Raw genomic sequence first — 22,668 nt, forward strand, 5'->3', positions numbered from 1 at the left:
GAAAGAGGATGTCTTGGAGCTTTTTTTAAAAAAAAGTTAGGATAGGTAAGTCTCCGGGGCTGGATAGAAGTTACTATGGGAGTGAAGGAGGAGATTTATATCACCAGCAATGATCTTTGCATCCTCGGCCACTGGCGTAGTACTAGAAGATGTACTAGAGGGTGTCAAATGTTTTCCCTTTCTTCAGGAAAGATAATAAGGAATTATAGAGGAGTGAGCCTTGTGTCAGTAGTGGGCAAACTAATGGAGGGGATTCTTAGAGACAGGATTTGTGAGCATTTGGAGGAGGACAGGCTGATTAGCGATAGCATAGTTTTGAGTGAGGCAGATTGGAAATCATGAGCTTGATTTACTTTGAGGTGACAAATTGAAGATAGGGCAGTAAATGTGTATATGGAATTCAGTAAGGCATTCAACAAGCTTTCCATTGGTAGGTCAGAAAATCAGGAGGCATGGGATCCAGGGAAACTTTGTATGTATGTAGAATTAGCTTGCCCATGGAAGACAGAGGATGTGGAGTGTATTCTGCCTGGAGGTCTGTGACTAGAGGGGTTCCACAGGGATCTATTCTGGGACCCCTGCTCTTAGTAATTTTTATAAATAATTTGGATGTTGAAGTTGAAGGGTGGGTCAGTAAGTTTGATAACGAGGGTTGATAATGTTGATGGTGTAGAAGCTCGTCATACAGTACAATGGGGCATTGATGGGATGTACAGATGGGCTGAGAGATGGTGGGTGGAATTGAAGCTGGAATTCAACCTTGCCAAGTGTGAAGTGATACAAAGTTGAATTTGTATTGCCAGGGTTTTTGACAGTGTGGAGGAAAGAAGGATCTTGTGGTCTGCATCCACAGATCCCTTCAAGCTGCCACACAAGTTGATAGGGTTGTTAAGAAGGCATATGGTGTATTGGCCTCCATTAGTTGGGTGATTGAGTTCAAGAACCACAACGTTGCAGCTCTATAAAACTATTTAGACCTCACTTGGAGTATTGTGTTCAGACCAGTCACCTCATTATTAGAAGGATGTGGAAGCTTTAGGGGAGGATGCAGAGGAGATTTACCAGGATGCTGCCTGGATTAGAACATGTCTAATGAGGAAAGGATGGGTGAGCTAAGGGTTTTCTTTATGGAGTGAAGGAGGATGAGAGACAACTTGATAGGTGTGTAAGATAAAGGGCATAGATAGAGTGGACAGCCAGTGCCTTTTTAAATTTAACACAGTGCTAAGTGCACAGAACACACTTCTGAGGAAGAGAGTAGAGGCTGATACATTAGGGACATTTAAGACATTCATGTGCATAGGCACATGGATAAAAGAAAACTGGAGTGCAATGTGGGAAAGAAGGGTTAGATTGATCTTGGATTGGGTTAAAATAATGGCATTACATTGCAGCCTGTACTGTGCTGTACTGTATGTTCCAATACTTTCAATTCAAGAGATAACAGTATTTGTCTTGAAAGCCTGAAAGAAGAATTAAAAATCTGGTATTTTTAAAAATTGTTTATAGCAGAATCTTCTTTGTTAAGAATAGTTTCTTTTAGAAAACAACTTTACAGATGGTTAACAGTTCCTGATGCCAGCAATGAGTATTCGTTTCATAGGGAAAAAACATTATTCCTATGCGTGCAGATATACTTTTCTGTCCCAGAATATAGTGGGATTGATTTACAAGCCGTATCATTAATGTTCAATTGAATAATCTTGGAGTGCTGTATTGTACATCTCAATTTGGCACAACTATAATTTTAATGGCAAAAATCAGTAGAAAGAAGGTTGCTGCATTTTTTTTCTTATCTGAGCCAATATGATTTTCTTTACAGGCAGATACGATGTCAATGGAGGACTTGGTGAAAATGCTTATGGTCGGAAGTCGCTGGGGCAAGAGCTGAGGGTTAACAATGTGACCACTGATGTAAGCAGCATTCAGCATGGGAGTCGTGCTTTAGCCACAAAGGAGATGAGGAAATCACAGGGTAAGCAATTTTAAGAACCTGGATATCCAGATAAATGTTAATTTTGCCTAGAAAGGTATTCTGTAAAGCACCCTTAGTGCACCCTTAATTGGGGATGGTGGGGAAACACTGGGGTTGAAAGCACAGAACCGCCATGATCGAAATGGTAGAATTGGATAGAGACTAATCCGTTATCTTCACTTCATTTCGTTTTATTCAATTTTTTCTTAAAATATTTTTTTTCTCAGAACGATCTTTATCTTATTCTGATGAGTCTCGACTGTCCAATCTTTTGCGGAGGATTTCCCGTGAAGATGACAGAGAGCGTCGGCTGGCTACAATAAAGCAATTGAGAGAGTTTATTCAGCAGCCAGAAAACAAAGTGGTGAGTTGGAAAGGAGAAAAATATTTTTTGGCATCCTGAAAGAAATCAAGTTTTTTTTTCACAATGAAAGGCCAACACAGAATGCTAACATTTTGAGAGTTGCTACAGGATCTTGTAATCATTTACAGCATTTTCTATTTTGTTGAATAGCTCAGGTATGTGTTGATGGTAGGTTTGCAAATATGGGTAATTGAAATATCCCTTCATATTTGAGTAATTGGAGTTTCTTTTGGCAGGTTCTTATTAAGCAGTTAGACAATGCCCTGAGTGCAATACAGGATGTGCTCAATGAGAGGTACGTAAATACAAAACTCTGAAGCATTTTAATGTTTGTATTGCAAATTTTTAGGCGAACAAATATAATTTTATAGATGATTCTTGCCATAGAATCATGGTGCATCAAATGACCCTTTGCTTACCATGACCATGTGGACCATGCTAGTCCTTCCACACTAATTCTGTATGCGCACATTAGGATTATATACTTCTCTGCCTCCCCTATTGAATATTTGTCCAAGTGCCTCTTAAAGGTAATATTGTATCTCACCACCTCTTATTGAGGGTTGGTCTTATTGCACTTTTCCAGATTCCCTTAAAACTTCTCACACTTGCTTCAAACCGATGTTTTTATACCCTTACTGTAGGGGGGGAGAGAAAAGATTTTGACTGACTTTATCCTATTAATGTACCCACTTAATTTCAACCTGCTGTCCCTTTTGCTCAAAGGAGAAATAGACCAGCGTATTGATTCTTTCCCAATAACTGAAGTCCTCATTCTAGTGAATCTCCTCAGCATTCTCTTCAGTCCAATCACATAGTTCTTGCAGAGTTGTGACCACATTTGCACTCAAAACTCAGTGTTTTGAAATATGTAAGATAATGTCCCAACTTTTATAAACACAAAATACTCTGCAGATGCTGGGGTCAAAGCAACACGCTGGAGGAACTCAGCAGGTCGGATGCAGCCCGACCTGCTGAGTTCCTCCAGCGTGTTGCCCAACTTTTATGTTATTTGCTCTGACCTATAAAGGAAGTATGCCATATGCCACCTTTACTTTGTATTAAAGTTTATCTCAGAGTTAGTCTTAAAATTGTTTGCTTTGAATTTATCAGATGGATTTTTGGTTTCCTATAACTTGTTTAGTGCAGGATATGTGTGCTGATGTGAGAGAAGACTGAACTGAAAGTGATGCAAATATTAGTTTTATGTAAAATTTTGATGCTCTGAATCAGGTAAGTATCTTCAATTGATCAATTAAATGATGAGTGCTGAATAAGTTCACTTTTTTTCTTTTTGCACTACCTATTTAATTGTATATATTGCTTGTATTTTATAGTTTTTATTATTATATATTTTGGGCAGATGCGGCTTGTTAGCTGTAGTTGGCAGCTCATCTAGGAGAAGGAAAACTCCAATCTCAAACCTCCGCTGCCTTGTGGCTATACACACTCATGGGGAGGGCTTGGGGAGTAAACCCCGAAGGCAGTCCTACATTGAGTTCAATGCTGACTGGCAATTCTTGCAATGCTGCTGGTTTCAAGCTGTATCGGTCTCTGCCATTCCTTTGGGTTCATCCGTTGCGTGGAAAGGGAAAGCTTGCCACATGGACAGTAGCTTGCTCTCCATATCGTACTGCTCAAACTTGTGTATCTAGATGATTAGGATGCAAAATCCATGGTCAATTCTGACCGATGGAGGCCCTCACCTCACCATATATTTCAATGTTCTGCAAAACAACAAATTTTACAACACATGCCATTGATATTAAACCTGATTCTGAAGTTTTGATCTTATTTTTTTATTTCTGCATTGCTTCACAGCATAGCATCTGAAATTGGGACCTTAAACTATATCATTTATTGCTGTATATTTTTATCCAACAAAAAATTCTATCTTTGTATAATTTGTGGAGTATAATGGGTAGACCCTCAATAAATGATTAAAACTTTCTTCATGGGAAAAAAAAGGATACAAACTAAATTGTGAATTGTTTGAATGTTTATTTCCTGTTTGGAAAGTGCAGAAGAATTCATAGGCTAAGTTGCTGTTGTGCAAATCTGTCATAATTAAGAACATTGTCAATTCCCCATCTCTCAAATGGGAAAATTATTCTAGTTTGTTAATTTATGTTAAGTGGTTAAAAACAATCGTTTATAGATAGCTGCTACTGGCATACTGTATCAATGTCTGATTTATTAATTCATTTATACATAGGGTATTAATATTCTTTAACTTGTCACTAACAGTAGTAAGCTACTCCATGAACTACGACAAGAAGGAGCTTGTTGCCTTGGCTTGCTGTGTGTATCTTTAAGTTATGAGGCTGAGAAGATCTTTAAGTGGATTTTTAGCAAGTTTAGTTCTTCCACCAAAGATGAGGTAAAACTTCTATACTTGTGTGCTACCTACAAAGCACTGGAAACTGCAGGGGAAAAGAAGGCATTTTCATCTGTAATGCAGGTTAGCTTTTCATTTTAAAATTTAATTTGTATAAAGTGCTAAATTCTTTGAAACGTTCACTTTATTGTAAAAACTAATTTCTAATCATGTACTATCTTTGTTTTTGATGTTTCGCATTGGGGAAGTGTGTTCAGAGATGTAACGGGTTATTGCAATAATTGAATTTTACGAAGAATTGAGTGTCATGTTCACTGAAAACTTACTGTACACTAGAATTTCCAAAAAGCATGGAAAGTGGAAATGTATCATCTTTAGTTCCAAATGTACTTGTGATATAAAATAGCATTTATTTCAGTTGAAATTAAATAAGCTTTTTTTCCTCCCTAGTTGGTGATGATTAGCCTACAGACTGTTCTGGAAAATGTGGATACACCGGAGCTACTGTGCCAGTGTGTGAAATGTATTTTATTAGTGGCACGTTGTTATCCCCATATATTTAGTACCAACTTTAGGGTAAGGATAATGAAATAAATTACTTTTAAATATTCTGGCAAGTTTAGCTACAAATTAATAATGATGCTTTTGAATTTAAAAGGACACAGTAGATATACTCGTTGGTTGGCATATAGATCACACTCAGAAGCAATCCCTTACACAGCAGGTATCAGGTAAGTTAATTTTATTTACTAAAGTAGTTCATTATTGGATTATTACCTATCAACTTTTTTATGAAGAGAATAACTTTGCTAAAAATGCTAGTTTCAAGATGGCTTTGATAAGATAAAGTCCATAATTGTGTAACCTGTATTTTTTAAAAAAATAAGAAAAATAAAACATTCAGTTCAAGTTAATCAATTGTATTTCATTTCAGTTATGTACTGGAATTGTTAGTGTTGAGAAAATTTTAAGGTGTTTTATTCATCCCAAAGGTTGGCTGCAGTGCTTGGAACAATTCTGGGTCGCTGATCTTGGATTTTCTACTACCCTTCTTGGACAGTTTTTGGAAGATATGGAAGCTTATGCTGAGGTAGAGTGGACATATATAAATTTAAAGTGTGAAAATGAGATTTGTGGGAGGTCATGTCTTATGAACCTTTGGGAGTTTTTTTTTCAGAAGTAACTTATGGGACATATGAAGATTTGGCAGTGGATGTTGTCTTATGGGCTTTATTTACTAATAAATAAGTAAAGATGTGATTGGTAGGTGGGAAGCCTTCAAAGGGGAAGTTTTGAGAGTGCAGAGTTTGTATGTTCCTGTCAGGATTAAAGGCAAATTGAATAGGAATAAGGAACCTTGGTTCTCAAGGGATATTGCAACTCTGATAAAGAAGAAGAGGGAGTTGTATGACATGTATAGGAAACGGGGTAAATCAGGTGCTTGAGGAGTATAAGAAGTGCAAGAAAATACTTAAGGAAGAAATCAAGAGGGCTAAAAGAAGACATGAGATTCTTGGCAGTCAAAGTGAAGGATAAGCCAAAGAGCTTTTACAAGTATATTAAGAGCAAAAGGATTGTAAGGGATAAAATTGGTCCTCTTGAAGATCAGAGTGGTCGGCTTTGTGCGGAACCAAAGGAAATGGGGGAGATCTTAAATAGGTTTTTTGTGTCTGTATTTACTAAGGAAGCTGGCATGAAATCTATGGATTTGAGGGAATCAAGTAGTGAGACCATGGAAACTGTACAGATTGAAAAGGAGGAGGTGCTTGCTGTCTTGAGGAAAATTAAGGTGGATAAATCCCCGGGACCTGACAGAGTGTTCCCTCGGACCTTGAAGGAGACTAGTGTTGAAATTGCAGGGGCCCTGGCAGAAATATTTAAAATGTCGCTGTCTACGGGTGAAGTGCCGGAGGATTGGAGAGTGGCTCATGTTGTTCCGTTGTTTAAAAAAGGATCGAAAAGTAATCCGGGAAATTATAGGCCGGTGAGTTTAACGTCAGTAGTAGGTAAGTTATTGGAGGGAGTACTAAGAGACAGAATCTACAAGCATTTGGATAGACAGGGGCTTATTAGGGAGAGTCAACATGGCTTTGTGCGTGGTAGGTCATGTTTGACCAATCTGTTGGAGTTTTTCGAGGAGGTTACCAGGAAAGTGGATGAAGGGAAGGCAGTGGATATTGTCTACATGGACTTCAGTAAGGCCTTTGACAAGGTCCCGCATGGGAGGTTAGTTAGGAAAATTCATTCGCGAGGTATACATGGAGAGGTGGTAAATTGGATTAGACATTGGCTCAATGGAAGAAGCCAGAGAGTGGTGGTAGAGAATTGCTTCTCTGAGTGGAGGCCTGTGACTAGTGGTGTGCCACAGGGATCAGTGCTGGGTCCATTGTTATTTGTCATCTATATCAATGATCTGGATGATAATGTGGTAAACTGGATCAGCAAGTTTGCTGATGATACAAAGATTGGAGGTGTAGTAGACAGTGAGGAAGGCTTTCAGAGCCTGCAGAGGGACTTGGACCAGCTGGAAAAATGGGCTGAAAAATGGCAGATGGAGTTTAATACTGACAAGTGTGAGGTATTGCACGTTGGAAGGACAAACCAAGGTAGAACATACAGGGTTAATGGTAAGGCACTGAGGAGTGCAGTGGAACAGAGGGATCTGGGAATACAGATACAAAATTCCCTAACAGTGTCATCACAGGTAGATAGGGTCATAAAGAGAGCTTTTGGTACATTGGCCTTTATTAATCGAAGTATTGAGTATAAGAACTGGAATGTTATGATGAGGTTGTATAAGGCATTGGTGAGGCCGAATCTGGAGTATTGTGTTCAGTTTTGGTCACCAAATTACAGGGAGGATATAAGTAAGGTTAAAAGAGTGCAGAGAAGGTTTACAAGGATGTTGCTGGGACTTGAGAAGCTCGGTTACAGAGAAAGGTTGAATAGGTTAGGACTTTATTCCCTGGAGTGTAGAAGAATGAGGGGAGATTTGATAGAGGTATATAAAATTATGATGGGTATAGATAGAGTGAATGCAAGCAGGCTTTTTCCACTGAGGCAAGGGGAGGAAAAAAAACCAGAGGACGTGGGTTAAGGGTGAGGGGGGAAAAGTTTAAAGGGAACATTTGGGGGGGGCTTCTTCACACAGAGAGTGGTGGGAGTATGGAATGAGCTGCCAGACGAGGTGGTAAATGCGGGTTCTTTTTTAACATTTGAGAATAAATTGGACAGATACATGGATGGGAGGTGTATGGAGGGATATGGTCCGTGTGCAGGTCAGTGGGACTAGGCAGAAAATGGTTCGGCACAGCCAAGAAGGGTCAAAGGGCCTGTTTCTGTGCTGTGGTTTCTATGGTTTCCCAAGTTTTCATATGGAGACTAATCAGGAACATTAAGATTCATGGGAAACTAGCAAAGTGGATTCAGATTTGGCTCTGATAGGAAGCAGAGTGGCAGTTGAAGGTCAATTCTCCAACTGGAGGCTCATGACTAGTGGGATTCCCTGTAAGGATCTGTTATTTATTATTTATGTAAATGATTTGGATACAAATTTGCCTGTCACAATTAGCAAGTTTGATGATCCCTAAACGAAGGAATCTTGTTGATAGTGAAGCAAGTTACAATGAATTGCAAAGAGATCTTGATCAGAAAGGGATGGGCTGAGGAATAGCAAATGGATTTTTAACTTGGATAAGTGTAAGGCGAAGCATTTTGGTGAGTCAAACCAGGTTAGAATTTGTACAGTAAATAGCAAAACACAGATGAGTGTTACGAACAGAAGAACCTGGAAGTATCTGGATCTTTATTTCGTAGCTGATTGATAATGTGACTATCATAGTTTTCTCAGGGTTGGAGAATCCAAAGCTAGAGGACATGGGTACCAGATAAGTGGCAGACACAGATGAGTGTTGTGAACAGAAGAACCTGGGAGTATCAGTGCACAGTTGACTTTTTTTTTTAAAAAGTGCTGCCTAAGTAGTCACCAGCTGCCCTTCATCAGTCAGAGCATCGAGTTTAGGAATGTAATGTTGTTGTTGAGGCAGCATTTGGAGCATGGTGTATAGTTTTGGTCACCCTGGTATGGGAAAGACATTCTCAAGCTGAAAAGGGTGCAGAAGAGTTTGATGTGGGATATGCTTTGACTTGAGAGCCTGAGTTATAGGGAGTGGTTGGCTATGCTGGATCTTTATTCCCTGGCTCATTGATAATGTGACTATCATAGTCCTTAGGGTTGGGGAATCCAAAGCTAGGAGGCATAGATACCAGATAAGAAGGGAGAGAGTTAAGAGACCTGAGAAAGAGTGCATGGAATGACCTGCCAGAGGAAAATGGTTAAGATAGGTACAGTTGCAACATTTAAGAGGCATTTGGATAAGCATGTAAAGGGGAGGGTTTTAGAGGGTTATAAGGAACTGGGACTAGCGGGGAGGATGCTGTGGGTGGCAATAGGTATTGAAAGGGTTCAAAGAAGACAGTAGATTTAAAATCTGCAAGGCTGGAGAGAATAGGCTTGTTGCTTGGGTTCAGAAGAGTAAAATACATTAAAATCTATAAGATACTGATGGATGTTGATGCTGTAGATGTGGAGAGCATGTTTTTGGGTGTAGAAGAATCCTAGAAGCAGAGCCCACAGTTTTAAAAATAAGGGTTCACCTGTATAATCATGAGCTGAAATCTTTTCTGAGAGTTGTTTTTTGGAACTGTTCCTCAAAGGGCAGTAATGCAGAATCTTTGAAGTTTTTTAGGACTAGGCAGATATGTTCTTGATTAGTAGGGCTGTGAAAAGTTATCTTGGGTAGGTAATGCAGGATTGAAGTTGTAATCAAATTGCTTGTAATAAAATTAAATGCAGTCTGGAAGGACAGATTGACCTAATGTTAATTCATGTTCATATTTGTTAGTTACGCCTTGTAAAAATGCAATTTGTTGTGCTTTTAATTCATTAGCAGTGAGCAGTAGCCTTAGTTGAAAAGTAACTATGCCAGCTCTTTCTCTGTGACATGAAACCTTTGGATCACTGCCAGGATTATATAATGAAATTTATTTTCAGTTTTTGCATTGAATTTTGAGGTGAAAAATAGTCACACTGCTTCAGTTTTCAATTAGCAATGGTCATAGTACCCCAGCAGAGTGCATTGGATGACTATAGATTGTACTTCCTTCACTGCTCCAAAATGACCAAACTGTCTGATATTTAACTTTACAGGACCTCAGTCACGTGGCTTCTGGTGAATCTGTTGATGAGGATATTCCACCACCTTCAGTCTCATTACCAAAATTAGCAGCACTACTAAGAGTGTTCAGTACTGTAGTAAGAAGTATTGGAGAGCGTTTCAGCCCGATTAGAGGACCTCCAATTACTGAGGCTTATGTGACAGATGTAAGATTGTGTTCACTTTAATTTCCTGTTGCTTTTCATGGATTGTCTCTGACCATGGGAAATGTCATTTGTAGCTAATTCACTTTTTAAATAAATGTGTATGTTTAAAATGTAAAAAGCCTCACATTTTATTTTAGACCATGTATGTTGTCATTGCATCAGTAGTAACCAGATTTTTCATCTAAAGCTTTTACATTTTGTCAAGCTTCTAGTTAAAAAAAATTTGTTCACAAAATTTTTATTTACGAAATTATTCTGCTTATTTAAATGTGTGTATTTCTTTTAAATCTAGATCCTGCTCAGAGTTGTGAATTGTGTTACCACAGCAAAACAAGTTTTCTTTTCTGAGGCAGTTTTGACAGCTGCAAATGAGTGTGTCTGTGTTCTGTTGGGAAGCATGGACTCTGACATAGCCAAACATTGTGAAATTACCATTAATTATGGGTTGGATCAGCTGGAAGGTTGTCAAATGTTTGGTGCTGAATACATCATCTCTGTCTTAAACCTGTTGACTCTGGTGAGTCTGATAGCTTGCATTTTTAAAACTGGTTAATGTGATCAGCTTTATTTGAACATTATCCTAGAAGTAACACTAACATTCATTTAAACATTTATTTTAGCCTTAACCTTCAGTTATGTCCAGCAAGTAAAATATTGGGAAGTGTTTCTGTTGAGTAAAAATTGGATGAATCATTTTGTTGATAACCAAGTCCTTGGGGGTTGGGAAAGAGTGCAAAAGATTGTGTACTTTTTTTCTGTGGTGTAGGGTGGGCTGTTGATTTTTGCCAGAATACCAGGAGAAGTTTCCTACATTTCAAGAGAAAAGATTGCAAGATTCTGAAAGCAGAACCAGCGACTCAATTCAGCATTTCCCTTTAGTTTGTATAGCTGCTAGAATGAGGCAGTGCATTTTGGGAGGATTAAGTCTAGAGTATACACAATTAATGATAGGCCTATAGTACAGGGGTGGCAAACCTTCTTGAGAACACGTGCACCTAATTTGGCAATAATCTTCAAAAATTCTCTCATGTGCTATGGTTAATTTTGAGCAAATGTTATCATTGATTAATAAATTAGTAACAATAATTGTAAACTTTTTTAAAGAAAACTGATGTCCTATTTCTGTTCATTGCTTTTACTATTAATAAAAGTATAAGAGACAGATTGAAATAAATGGAGTATTTTTTAAAAAACTGTTCAAAAATTAATAATCTTTTAAAAAGACTAAAGGAAAAAAAATTCTGAATAGTATTGTTATTGTAACCGTTTACTATCCAAATACTGATATGTATAGCAGGTCTGCAACTATTTCAAAACATATTATCTGATGTCACGTTCTTGCAGCCATCTCAGTGGCACCAAACTAGTGTGAGACATTTCCTGTGAGAACACCTCATTGCTCCCAGGTTGTAGAAAAACAGTTTGCTGCTTCATTTGACAGTAAAGATAATCATTATGTGTCTCTTTATTGTGGGTGGTGTTTAAAGAATCGAGGGGTTGACTACATGCCACATGACAACAATTTTTGCACATGTCATCTTGGGCATATGTGCCATATGTTTGCATCACTTTGCTAGGAAGTACATGGTGTGGACAGGCACATAAAAAGTCATGGGGTATAGAATGTGAATATACAGTTCTATAAAACATTAGTTAGGCCCCAGTTGGATTACTCTGTATATCTGGTTGCCACATTATAGGAAGGATGTGTTTGTGTTGGAGAAGGTACTGGGGAAATTCACCAGGATGTTGCCTGACAATAGTTTTGGCTATGAAGTGATACTGAGGAGATAGGTGGACTTTGTTTTCTTTGAGGAGGCTGATTTAGGTATACATACTTAGGCATAGAACATGGATAATAGTATTCTGCCACATTGCAGTATTTAGATGAGCATTTGATTTGCAACCATAAAGAAGACAAGGGCCAAGTGCTGGAAAATGGATTAGTGTTAGTGAGTCATGTTGATCGGTAGTTGGCATGGGTGCTGCAGGCCTAAAAAAGTGTATAATACGAGGGGTGATTGATAAGTTCGTGGCCTAAGGTAGAAGGAGTCAATTTTAGAAAACCTAGCACATTTATTTTTCAACATAGTCCCCTCCTACATTTACACACTTAGTCCAGAGGTCATGGAGCATACGGATCTTGGACCCCTAGAAAGTGTCCACAGCACGGGTGATTGATAAGCTCGTGGCCTAAGGTAGAAGGAGATGAGTTATTAACTTCGAACTTTCTGCATAATCACTCAGAGTTGCCCTGCATGTGCATGCAACGAAAGCTGTATAACTCATCTCCTTGTACCTTAGGCCACAAACTTACCAATCACCCATCTCTGGACACTTTCTGGAGGTCCAGGATCTGTGTGCTCCATGACCGCTGGACTAAGTGTGTAAATGTAGGAGAGGACTATGTTGAAAAATAAATGTGCTAGGTTTTCTAAAATTGACTCCTTCTACCTTAGGCGATGAACTTATTAATCACCCCTCGTATGTCTCTGGTCAGATCTCAAGTGGAATTTGAGTCCAAAATCATCTGATTTAAAATGGCATGAGTGAGAAAGGGCTGGAACACGTGATCAAAGTTTTATCTGTTAAGACAATTATTCTCTTGCATTTTGATCATTTATAATACAATTTTCATTTTTTCAGATTGTGGAACAAATAAATACAAAATTGCCAGCATCATTTGTTGAAAAATTGTTTTCACCAGATTCCAAGTTACTTCAGCTCCGTTTTCATAGGGAAAAAGAGGTAAGGTTGAGGATAAAGAAAAGTGCATGTTTCTAGTTACATGAGCACCTACTTATTCTGGATGAAATTGTGCTGATGTCTTTTAAAATCTTTTATTCTTTGAAGGCTTTAATTTTTCAAGCAACTATACCCTAGTCTTCATTAGGGAAGCTAAGGGCTTCTCAGTTGAGACTTTTACTGAGGTAGAGCCTTCAGATAGTTGGGGACCACCAGAAGTGAGGGAAGTAGGTAGTCAGTGCAGGGTACCTCTGTGGCTATTCCCTCATTACCAAGCATACCCCCTTGGATAATACAAGGGAACAACCAAGTCAGTGGCACTGTGGCTGGCTCAGGCTCAGCAGAAAAATTAAAGTCGAGCTGAGAAATAGTGATAGGAGACTTGGTAGTTGTGGGGACAGACAGGAGATTCTGTGATCATAGATAAGACACCAGATGGTATGTTGCCTCCTAGGTGGTACGGTCGCTGATGTTCCAGAGAGGTTGCAGTGAACGGGGAGGGTAAACATCCAGAGGTTATGGTACAAATTGGTACCGATAATGTAAGTAGAAAGGGGGAAAAGGACCTGCACAGTGAGTATAGGATTTGAGAAAGGGACTGAAAAGCAGGACCTCGAAGGTAGTGATCTCTGGATGACTCCTAGTGCAATGTGCTGTTAAGGGCAGGAATAGGAAAATAGTGAATGAGTGGGTGAGGATTGGTACAAAGAGCAGGGCTTCGTGTTCTTGGATCATTGGAACCTCTTCTGGTGCAGGGCTGACTGGTACAAGAGGGACAAGTTGCACCTTAATAGGAAGGGAACCAATATCCTGGTTGAGAGGTTTACTCATGCTAATCAGAAGAGTTTAAGCTAGAGTGGTAGGGAGGTGGCACCAGAGCACCAGGTCAGAACGTGAAGAGATTAAAAGGTAGATGTCATGTCAGGCAGGAGCAAGGTAATAAGCACAATGTGATGGATGTTTTGAAGTCAGTTTTAGTGCTGGAGTGTAGTGCACTTAGCCCAGATGACTTAGCTGCCTTCAGACTGTTCTGCTTCCCATAGCTTTTGTCATTGGGAATGCACTGGAATGAACTGTAAGGTCTGGTGGCCTGGCTCCCATGATTGGCTTGCCTCAGTGCAGTATAAATGTTAGCTTGGCACAGACAGCTGGCTGCTTTCAGAGTAGCTTTGACAGCTGGGGAGGCCCTGGGTCACAGCTGTTAAATTAATCATTGACATTTACAGTCAGCAAAAACTTAGGATGTTCAAAGTTAAGATTAAAATATTTACCAAAATAATTTGAAGCATTGTGTTCACATACTAAGTCAATTTAAAATATTGCAACAGAAGATTTTCTTTCACCTGCAGCTGATTTCTCCCACTCCTTTAAGAGATTGCTATGCTTGCAATCACGTTACTGCTTCCACACAGGAGGCCATCTGATCCAACAAGTCCACGTTATCTCCCAGTATCGATAATGTAAGTAGAAAGGGGGAAGAGGACCTTCCACCTTGAAGCAATCCTAATAGTCCCACTACTTCTGTCCCACTAGTGTGTCTGCTGTATTCAGTAATCTTATCCTGGAGCAAAATATCTGCTCTGAACTGCATATTGAATGCACTCAAGTAGTGTGGGCAGCTGCAGCATTACAGAAAGTGCCACATGGACATTTGGTAGTTCAGAAAAATTAGGTATTATCTTCTCTAGTAAAACAGTGAAGTTGGGACCATAGTCAGGTGTAGTGTCATTTGTTGGGAGGAATAATTAGAACTTATGTTTTGAACCAGTGCAAAGGTTTTTGAGCTTGATGGATGTGGATGATTTTAAATGGACTGAATGTCATATTATTCTGCTTTTATTATTCCATAATTGTTTTTGATAACTCTGTTGACAGTCTAATGGGATAGAGCAGTGTATCATATAGCCAGTTAACATTTTGTGAAGCTACGTTCAACGTAGTATGAGTGCAACTTGCACAGAAAGATCAGAGTTAGTATGCAGAAAGATGGAGTACAGGAAGTACCAGCTTCCTGTCTTGTTTAAATGTGTGCTTGCTAATAGTATATAGTTTGTGATCATTTAAGGTATTAGTAATGCACCATCACTGAGGAAAAGCTAGGCTTTTTTTTTGTGTGCCTCTGCTTTCTGTACAAGTTATGGTGTAAATGGGGGGGAGAGTCCTGAAGAAATCTGCATAAATTGACTGATCAACAAACTTAAAATGATCTATGTGAGATTAATAATAAAATCTTAAATTTGTTGATGAGAATATATAAACCCCATTTTACTTGGAATGTTTACTCTTATTTGGTGAGATGCTTTCCTGCCAAATATTACCTAAGAGAAATATAATGCTGTTTTAAAAACAATTATGCAATAATATGTTAAGCTCTTTCATTTAATCCTATACAGGTTGTATCAACAGCACAGTTTGTATATCAGGCTGTGTTAAGTCTGAAGAATATTCCTGTACTAGAAACTGCCTACAAACTGATTTTGGGGGAAATGACTTGTGCACTGAATAGTCTTCTTCAAGACGTAGCACTTCCTCCAGTCTGTTCAGAGATACATCATGAAGCTTTCAGGGACATTACATTCAAAGAAGAGAGTGCAGAGTTTATTGTACTATTTGACTTAAGTGCCCTTACTACAATTGGAAATGCAAAAAATTCCTTGATTGGTGTAAGTATATACATGTGAAATTTCAAAAGTTTTTGGGGGCTTTATGATTACATAACACTATTTCAGCGCTAGTGACCTGGATTCAGTTCTACTGGTGTTTGTAAGAAGTTTGTACATTTTCCCAGTGACTACATCGGTTTTTTCTGGGTGCTCTGGTTTCCTCCTGCATTCTATAGATATACGGATTAGTAGCTTGGTCACATGGATGTAATTGGGTGGTGTTGGCTTATTGGGAAGGTCTTGTCACTGTATTGTACCGTTAAATAAATTTTTTTAACTTGAGACTTGAGCTGCACTTAGAATTACTTTTAATAGTACTTTGTGACCTTTTTTTTTTAACAGATGTGGGCTCTTTCCCCCACAATGTTTGCCCTACTCAGCGATAATCTTACAGTTGTACACGCCAACCTTGCTGTTCATTATCCTGCCATCCAATATGGAGTTCTGTACACTTTATATTCCCATTGTACAAGGTATGGTAAGCTTTGATTGCACATTTGCAAGGTGTGATCAATTTTGGCCTGTCCTCTTCAGATCATTGCTTTACAATTGCTTTAAATATTCTCCCTCTAGCTGAATTTTAAAATGTTAAATTTGCAATTTGTTCAGAATTTTTAATGTGCAGTCCTTTAATCATTGATTATTGCCAAAAATTGTGTTTTGTGGAAATTAGATTCACCAAATGCTGTGGGCAACAGGAACCTTAATTGTACCCTGAAATTGGTGTATTGTTTGGTAAATAGATTAATATTGGAGGGGGCATTGGTCTGTAAAATAAATGAAGGCGTTAGAAATATTGAAAATTTAGAACCAAGGATTAAACTAAACTGTTAGTTCAACTTTCTTGGACACAGTAGAAAATTGCCAGCTTCATGTGGCATTTGGCATGCATTCTCAAAACTGTGCTTCATACAAAGTTAACATTATTTACATTAAAGTATTGATAAATAATGCATTCAGCTATACTACTGTTTTTGAAATCTTACAAAATTTGTTATAAACCTTGCTCATTGAATATGTGCCTGTGGTAAGGACTGATTTGCCAGGTTTGATGCATTTTCAAAATCCCATTCAGCTTCAGATAAAAATAGTTCATTCTGTTCTTTGCAGGCATGACCATTTCATATCTAGCAGTCTGAGTTCATCATCACCCTCTCTGTTTGATGGTGCTGTTATCAGTACTGTCACCATGGCAACAAAGAAACACTTTGCCATCATACTGAATCTTCTAGGAACGTTGCTCAGTAAGGATATTTTGAATAGTGATGCAAGGTAAATCACCTTTTCTGGTTTGTTTTCCTATGTGGAACAAATATATACATAATAGAATATTTTGTTATTGTATGTTGTAGATGGCAGTGAAAAGAATTTTTAGTTTTCACTTTCAAAACCTGTTTTTATCTCACCAGGAAATTACTGCTAACATGGGCATTAGAAATAACAGTTTTAATGAAGAAATCAGAAACGTATGCTCCCTTATTTGCTCTCTCATCTTTTCACAAATTCTGCAAAGGATTGTTATCAAATGGTAAGAATTCTATTGAATTCTTATTAATTCTATATACGAATTCTATTTATACATTGTTAAAAGATGAAATTCTCATCCTGTTTTCTTTTTAAATACAGCTGTTCATGAAGATGCTTCTATTTGCTTACAAGCATGCAGCAGCTTACAAATCGTTTCCACTTCCTTGCCAAATGACCTTTTGCAAAGGTATAATTCTGATATTTTTCCCTATGCTATTTGCACATTCATATGTATGATTATTTAGATTACATATGAAGTTTGCAGACTAAAGTTGATACTGGTTTTGTTCATAGATGTGTTGATGTTTGCCGTGTGCAGTTAGTTCACTGTGGAGTTCGTGTGCGGCAGGCTTTTGGAAAACTTTTGAAGACCATTCCTCTGGATGTTGCTTTAAGGTATGATGGCTTTAACATTAGTTTTACTGGTTGTTTCAAATATATCTAGTCAAATCTAGAAATTTGTAAATTGCATACATAATTGAACTGAGTAATCTTGCACTCCAAACTAAATCAGTGAAACTTCTCTCTTTAAATTATAGTTGCTTGCTATTTATTCACTTCACCAACATTTACACTAAGGATTTTGCACCTTAGTATTATAGATACATGTCTGTTTTTTATTGATTGCTGGGAGTTTGAACCAATCAACGAAATGAAAATTGGCAAAGAAACCTACTGGATTTAAGATGAAAATATGCTGGAAGTTCTCAGCTTTACAGTATCTGTGTACATAAAAACTTTTGGCCTTGAATTTTCATTAGAATTGGAGAGATGACAAACTTTAGGAAGGGATGTAGTAAATACTAAGGTCTAATGAGATAAAGTGTTGGCGCGTGGCCAAGTGGTTAAGGCGTCGATCTAGTGATCTGAAGATCGCTAGTTCGAGCCTTGGCTGAGGCAGCGTGTTGTGTCCTTGAGCAAGGCACTTAACCACACATTGCCCTGCGACGACACTGGTGCCAGGCTGTATCGGCCTGCGACGACACTGGTGCCAGGCTGTATCGGCCATAGTGCCTTTCCCTTGGACAACATCGGTGGCGTGGAGAGGGGAGACTTGCAGCATGGGCAACTGCCAGTTTTCCATACAAATTTGCCCAGGCCTGTGCCCTGGAAACTTTCCAAGGCACAAATCCATGGTCTGACAAGACTAACAGATGCCTATAAATGAGATGAAAATCTTGAAGAATTGAATAACAAAACTGATACTTCAATTGGATCATTCTGAGGTGAAGTAAGATAATTAGCTGAAATTCCAGAAGGGAAAATTAAAATGCTCTGATGCAAGATTTGACCGGAAACATGGACGATTTCTTCCTTACTCCCCACGGATGCTGCTTGACCTGAGTTCCTCCAGCAGAAAAAAAAAGTTCATGTTCAAAGTTGTTAAAATGAAAATTCTTAAGTGTAGAGAAGCTTTGAGATGCAGTTAAGAGTGAGTACAGCTGGTTTCTCTGTAAATATCTGTTCCATGCAATTTAATGAAAATTGTATTTGGATAATGAAGAAATTGACTACTGATTATAAAAATAGTATGCTTTTTGTTTTTACAGTAACAACAATCACACAGAGGTGCAAGGGATCTCATTGGCCATAAGTAGCCATATGAGCAAAGCTCCCAGTAACACATTTCACCCTCAGGACTTCTCTGATCTAATTAGTTTCATTTTGTATGGAAGTTGCCACAGGATTGGGTAAGGTTTTAATTTTATTTTCCAGTTCCAACTTTATGCTTTTTGTTTTGTAAGATTTGTTTTATATGTTTTACTTTGCATAATACTTTGAAAGAATCAGTAATATTTGTAAGTACAGTGTAATGGATTAGACTATGAAACTGGTAAATTTTTTGTATTCCTTTCAGCAAAGATCATTGGCTTGAGAGACTGTTTCACAGCTGTCAGAGATTAGACAAATGTGACCAATCGACCATACCTCGAAACCTTTTGAAAACTGAGGCTGTGTTATGGCAATGGGCTGTATGGGAAGCAGCACAATTTACAGTGCTTTCAAAACTACGGACACCATTGGGCAGAGCACAGGATACATTCCAGACAATTGAAGGTAGTGGATAAATTTTGCAATGTTATGAGCTTATTTGAAGGGGGAAATCCATAAGATATAAGAACAGAAGTCGGCCATTTGACCCATTGAGTCTGCTCCGCCATTCAGTCATGGGCTGAACCCATTCTTCCAGTCATCCCCACTCCCCTGCTTTCACCCCATACCCTTTGATGCCCTGGCTAATCAAGAACCTATCTATCTCTGCCTTAAATCCATCCAATGACTTGGCCTTCACAGCTGCTCATGGCAACAAATTCCACAGATTTACCATGCTCTGACTAAAGTAATTTCTCTGCATCTCAGTTCTAAAAGGATGTCCTTAAATCCTGAAGTCGTGCCCTCTTGTCCTAGAATCTCCTACTATGGGAAATAACATTGCCATATCTAATCTGTTCAGGCCTTTTAACATACAGAATGTTTTTAGTGAGATTCCCCCTCATTCTCCTGAACTCCAGGGAATACAGCCCAAGAGCTGCCAGACATTGCTCATATGTTAACCCTTTCATTCCTGGAATCATTCTCGTGAATCTTCTCTGAACCTTCTCCAATGACAGTATATCCTTTCTAAAATAAGGAGCCCAAAACTGCACCCAGTACTCCAAGTATGGTCTCATGAGTGCCTTATAGAGCCTCAACATCTCATTGCTGCTCTTATATTCTGTACCTCTAGAAATGAATGCCAACATTGCATTTGCTTTCTTCACAACCAACTCAACCTGGAGGTTAACCTTTAGGGTATCTTGTACAAGGACTCCCAAGTCCCTTTGCATCTCTGCATTTTGAATTCTCTCCCTATCTAAATAATAATCTGCCCATTTATTTCTTCCACCAAAGTGCATAACCATACACTTTCCAACATTGTATTTCATTTGCCCATTCCCCTAAGCTATCTAAGTCTTTCTGCAGGCTCTCTGTTTCCTCAACAGTACCCAGTCCTCCACCTATCTTTGTATCATTGGCAAATTTAGCCACAAATCCATTGATACCATAGTCCAGATCATTGACATACATGGTAAAAAGCAGCGGTCCCAACACCAACCCCTGTGGAACTCCACTGGTAACTGGCAACCAACCAGAATAGAATCCCTTTATTCTCACTCTCTGCTTTCTGCCAACCAGCCAATGCTCCATCCACGCTAGTAACTTCCCTGTGATTCCATGGTCTCTTATCTTGCTAAGCAGCCTCATGTGCAGCACCTTGTCAAAGGCCTTCTGAAAATCAAAGTACACCACGCCTACTGCGTCTCTTTTGTCTACCCTGCTTGTAATTTCCTCAAAGAATTACAGTAGGTTTGTCAGGCAGGATTTTTCAAGAAGCCATGCTGGCTTTGGCCTATCTTGTCATGTGCCTCCTGGTATTCCATAATCTCATCCCTAACAATCGATTCCAACAACTTCCCAACCACTGATGTCAGGCTAACAGGTCTATAGTTTCCTTTCTGCTGCCTCCCACCCTTCTTAAATAGCGAGTAACATTTGCAATTTTCCAGTCATCTGGTACAATGCTAAAATCTATCAATTCTTGAAAGATCATTAATGCCTCCACAATCTCTCCAGCTCCTTCCTTCAGAACCCAAGGGTGCATTCCATCAGGTCCAGGAGATTTATCCACCCTCAGACCATTAAGCTTCCTGAGCACCTTCTCCGTTATAAATTCCACTGCACAAACTTCACTTCCCTGACACGCTTGAATGTCCAGTATACTGCAGACGTCTTCTGCTGTGAAGACGCAAAATGCGCATTCAGTTTTTCTGCCATATCTGCATCCCTCATTAACTGGAGATATTGTACCTTGTTGTATATTCCTTGGTTTGTAAGCTATTAATGGGTTTGGATGAATCAATATGGTCAATTAAGTACAGGTTTAAGTATGCAAATATACAATATTTAAAGTATGGCATATATGGGGTTAAAATGCTGGTGAGAGGGGATGGGTAATAGAACGTAAAGTGATGGAAAGATGAATACATGAGGAATAGATGATGTCTAAATTAAAGATGTAAAAATTGGTATGATCTGACTGTCAATACAGAAGCAATGCATCTAATTGCAAGTTATCCTAGGGTGGGAACTTCATGTTGGGACCTTGACATTTTGGAAGGATGGGTAGATAATGAGATACGTCATCACTTTTAATAAAGAATGAGAATAGGACAGTAGTGAATAATTTAGCACAGTAGACTCACTGACTGCCCAGAGATCTAAGCTCAGCCCTAACTTCTGGTGCTGTGTGAAGTTTGCATGTTCTCTTTGTGACCATGTGGATTTTTCAGGGTGCCCTGGTTTCCCGTACCTCAAGTTCACATAAATTAGGAGGTTAATTGGCCGCTAAATTCTCCAAGCTTATAAGTAAGTGATAGAATCAGAAAAGGGGTTGATGAGAATATATTGAGGATAAAAAAAGGAATAGAAAATGAGTAGTTAAATGGTTGGCATGGACTTAGCCTGGAGGGTTTCTATGTTGTATTGTTCCTTGACATGGTCAGACCGGAAGATATAGGAACCAGTGTTTTCATTGTAAGCACACTTCCCCAGATCAAAGAACTTGGACCTTTCTTCAGAGCATCGAAGCAAGGTTTCTGGTTGAAACTAGTCCAGAATACCCAGGAACGATCAGACTTGAAACTGAAGAGTCAATGCTGTCAGTATCCATGTGGAAGGAGACCCCTGTCTTATTAGTTTCCATCAATTCCCAGGCAGTGCATTCTGGGCACCCACCATTCTGTTTTTAAAACAAGTAAAATAAATTCAAACCCCGCACATCAACTTTGAACTTGCCCCCTCTCACCTTAAGTGCATGACCTCTGATATTAGCTATTTCAACTCGGGAAAAAGATTCTCTCTGTGTCTCTCAGTATCCAGTATCCAATCTCTCTTCTGCCTCTGCAGTTCCAAAGAAAACTACCTAAGTTTTTCTACCGTCTCTTTATAGCACATGCTCTCAAAGCTATGTAGCATCCTGGTAAACCTCTTCTATACGTTCTCCAAAGCTTCAAAATCCTTTCTAAAATGGGTGACCAGAACTGAATGCAATTCACATTTGGTCTTACTGAGTTTTATAAAGCTGTAAGATTTAATAAGACCTGATTAAATACTGTTTAAGTAGCTTGTTGGTTGCTCATACCTGCAGCTCTGTAGTTTAAGAGTTAAACGATTTTAAAAAAAGCTTGCTTTCATGTAGTTTACTAGCTAAGACCTAAAGATATTACTAAATAAGAATCTGCTCTTTGTCTGATCCTGAACTGCAGCTATAAACAAAAGGATATACAGCACAGAAGTTGTTGAATGCAGTATTGAAAATAGAAGTCACATCTCCATCTACCAGATATATATCATTAATAATAATTTTGGCTTTTAAAATTCCAGGTATTATTAGGAGTCTTGCTGCACATACTCTGAACCCTGATCAAGACATCAGTCAGTGGACAACAGCTGACAATGATGATGGCCATATTAGCAACCAATTAAGACTTGTTCTCCTACTTCAATTTTTGGAAAATCTTGAAAAGTTGATGTACAATGCCTATGAAGGATGTGCTAATGCACTTATGGCACCACCAAAGGTCAGTATCATTTTTTATGTTTTAAGTTGCTGTATTTTTGTGTTACCAAGGT

The 22,668-nt window shown here is 38.7% G+C and overlaps 1 protein-coding gene across 2 annotated transcripts in view; it reads left to right on the top strand.

Annotated features, from left to right (window-relative positions):
• smg1 (SMG1 nonsense mediated mRNA decay associated PI3K related kinase) overlaps positions 1 to 22,668 on the top strand; it is a 136,554-nt gene that overhangs the window by 38,968 nt on the left and 74,918 nt on the right. For both annotated transcript variants that reach the window (XM_072268804.1, XM_072268805.1), the window contains exons 3-21: positions 1,823 to 1,975; positions 2,203 to 2,339; positions 2,576 to 2,634; positions 4,587 to 4,800; positions 5,128 to 5,253; positions 5,336 to 5,408; positions 5,670 to 5,767; positions 9,887 to 10,060; positions 10,353 to 10,577; positions 12,707 to 12,808; positions 15,199 to 15,468; positions 15,811 to 15,941; positions 16,579 to 16,740; positions 16,878 to 16,996; positions 17,095 to 17,182; positions 17,290 to 17,391; positions 18,546 to 18,686; positions 18,854 to 19,053; positions 22,420 to 22,616. In XM_072268804.1, the coding sequence (XP_072124905.1) occupies positions 1,823 to 1,975; positions 2,203 to 2,339; positions 2,576 to 2,634; positions 4,587 to 4,800; positions 5,128 to 5,253; positions 5,336 to 5,408; positions 5,670 to 5,767; positions 9,887 to 10,060; positions 10,353 to 10,577; positions 12,707 to 12,808; positions 15,199 to 15,468; positions 15,811 to 15,941; positions 16,579 to 16,740; positions 16,878 to 16,996; positions 17,095 to 17,182; positions 17,290 to 17,391; positions 18,546 to 18,686; positions 18,854 to 19,053; positions 22,420 to 22,616 (2,771 nt within the window). The remainder of the gene's footprint in view (positions 1 to 1,822; positions 1,976 to 2,202; positions 2,340 to 2,575; positions 2,635 to 4,586; positions 4,801 to 5,127; positions 5,254 to 5,335; positions 5,409 to 5,669; positions 5,768 to 9,886; positions 10,061 to 10,352; positions 10,578 to 12,706; positions 12,809 to 15,198; positions 15,469 to 15,810; positions 15,942 to 16,578; positions 16,741 to 16,877; positions 16,997 to 17,094; positions 17,183 to 17,289; positions 17,392 to 18,545; positions 18,687 to 18,853; positions 19,054 to 22,419; positions 22,617 to 22,668) is intronic.

The sequence above is a fragment of the Mobula birostris genome, chromosome 9 (genome assembly GCF_030028105.1).
Source record: "Mobula birostris isolate sMobBir1 chromosome 9, sMobBir1.hap1, whole genome shotgun sequence".
NCBI classification, from domain to species: domain Eukaryota; kingdom Metazoa; phylum Chordata; class Chondrichthyes; order Myliobatiformes; family Myliobatidae; genus Mobula; species Mobula birostris.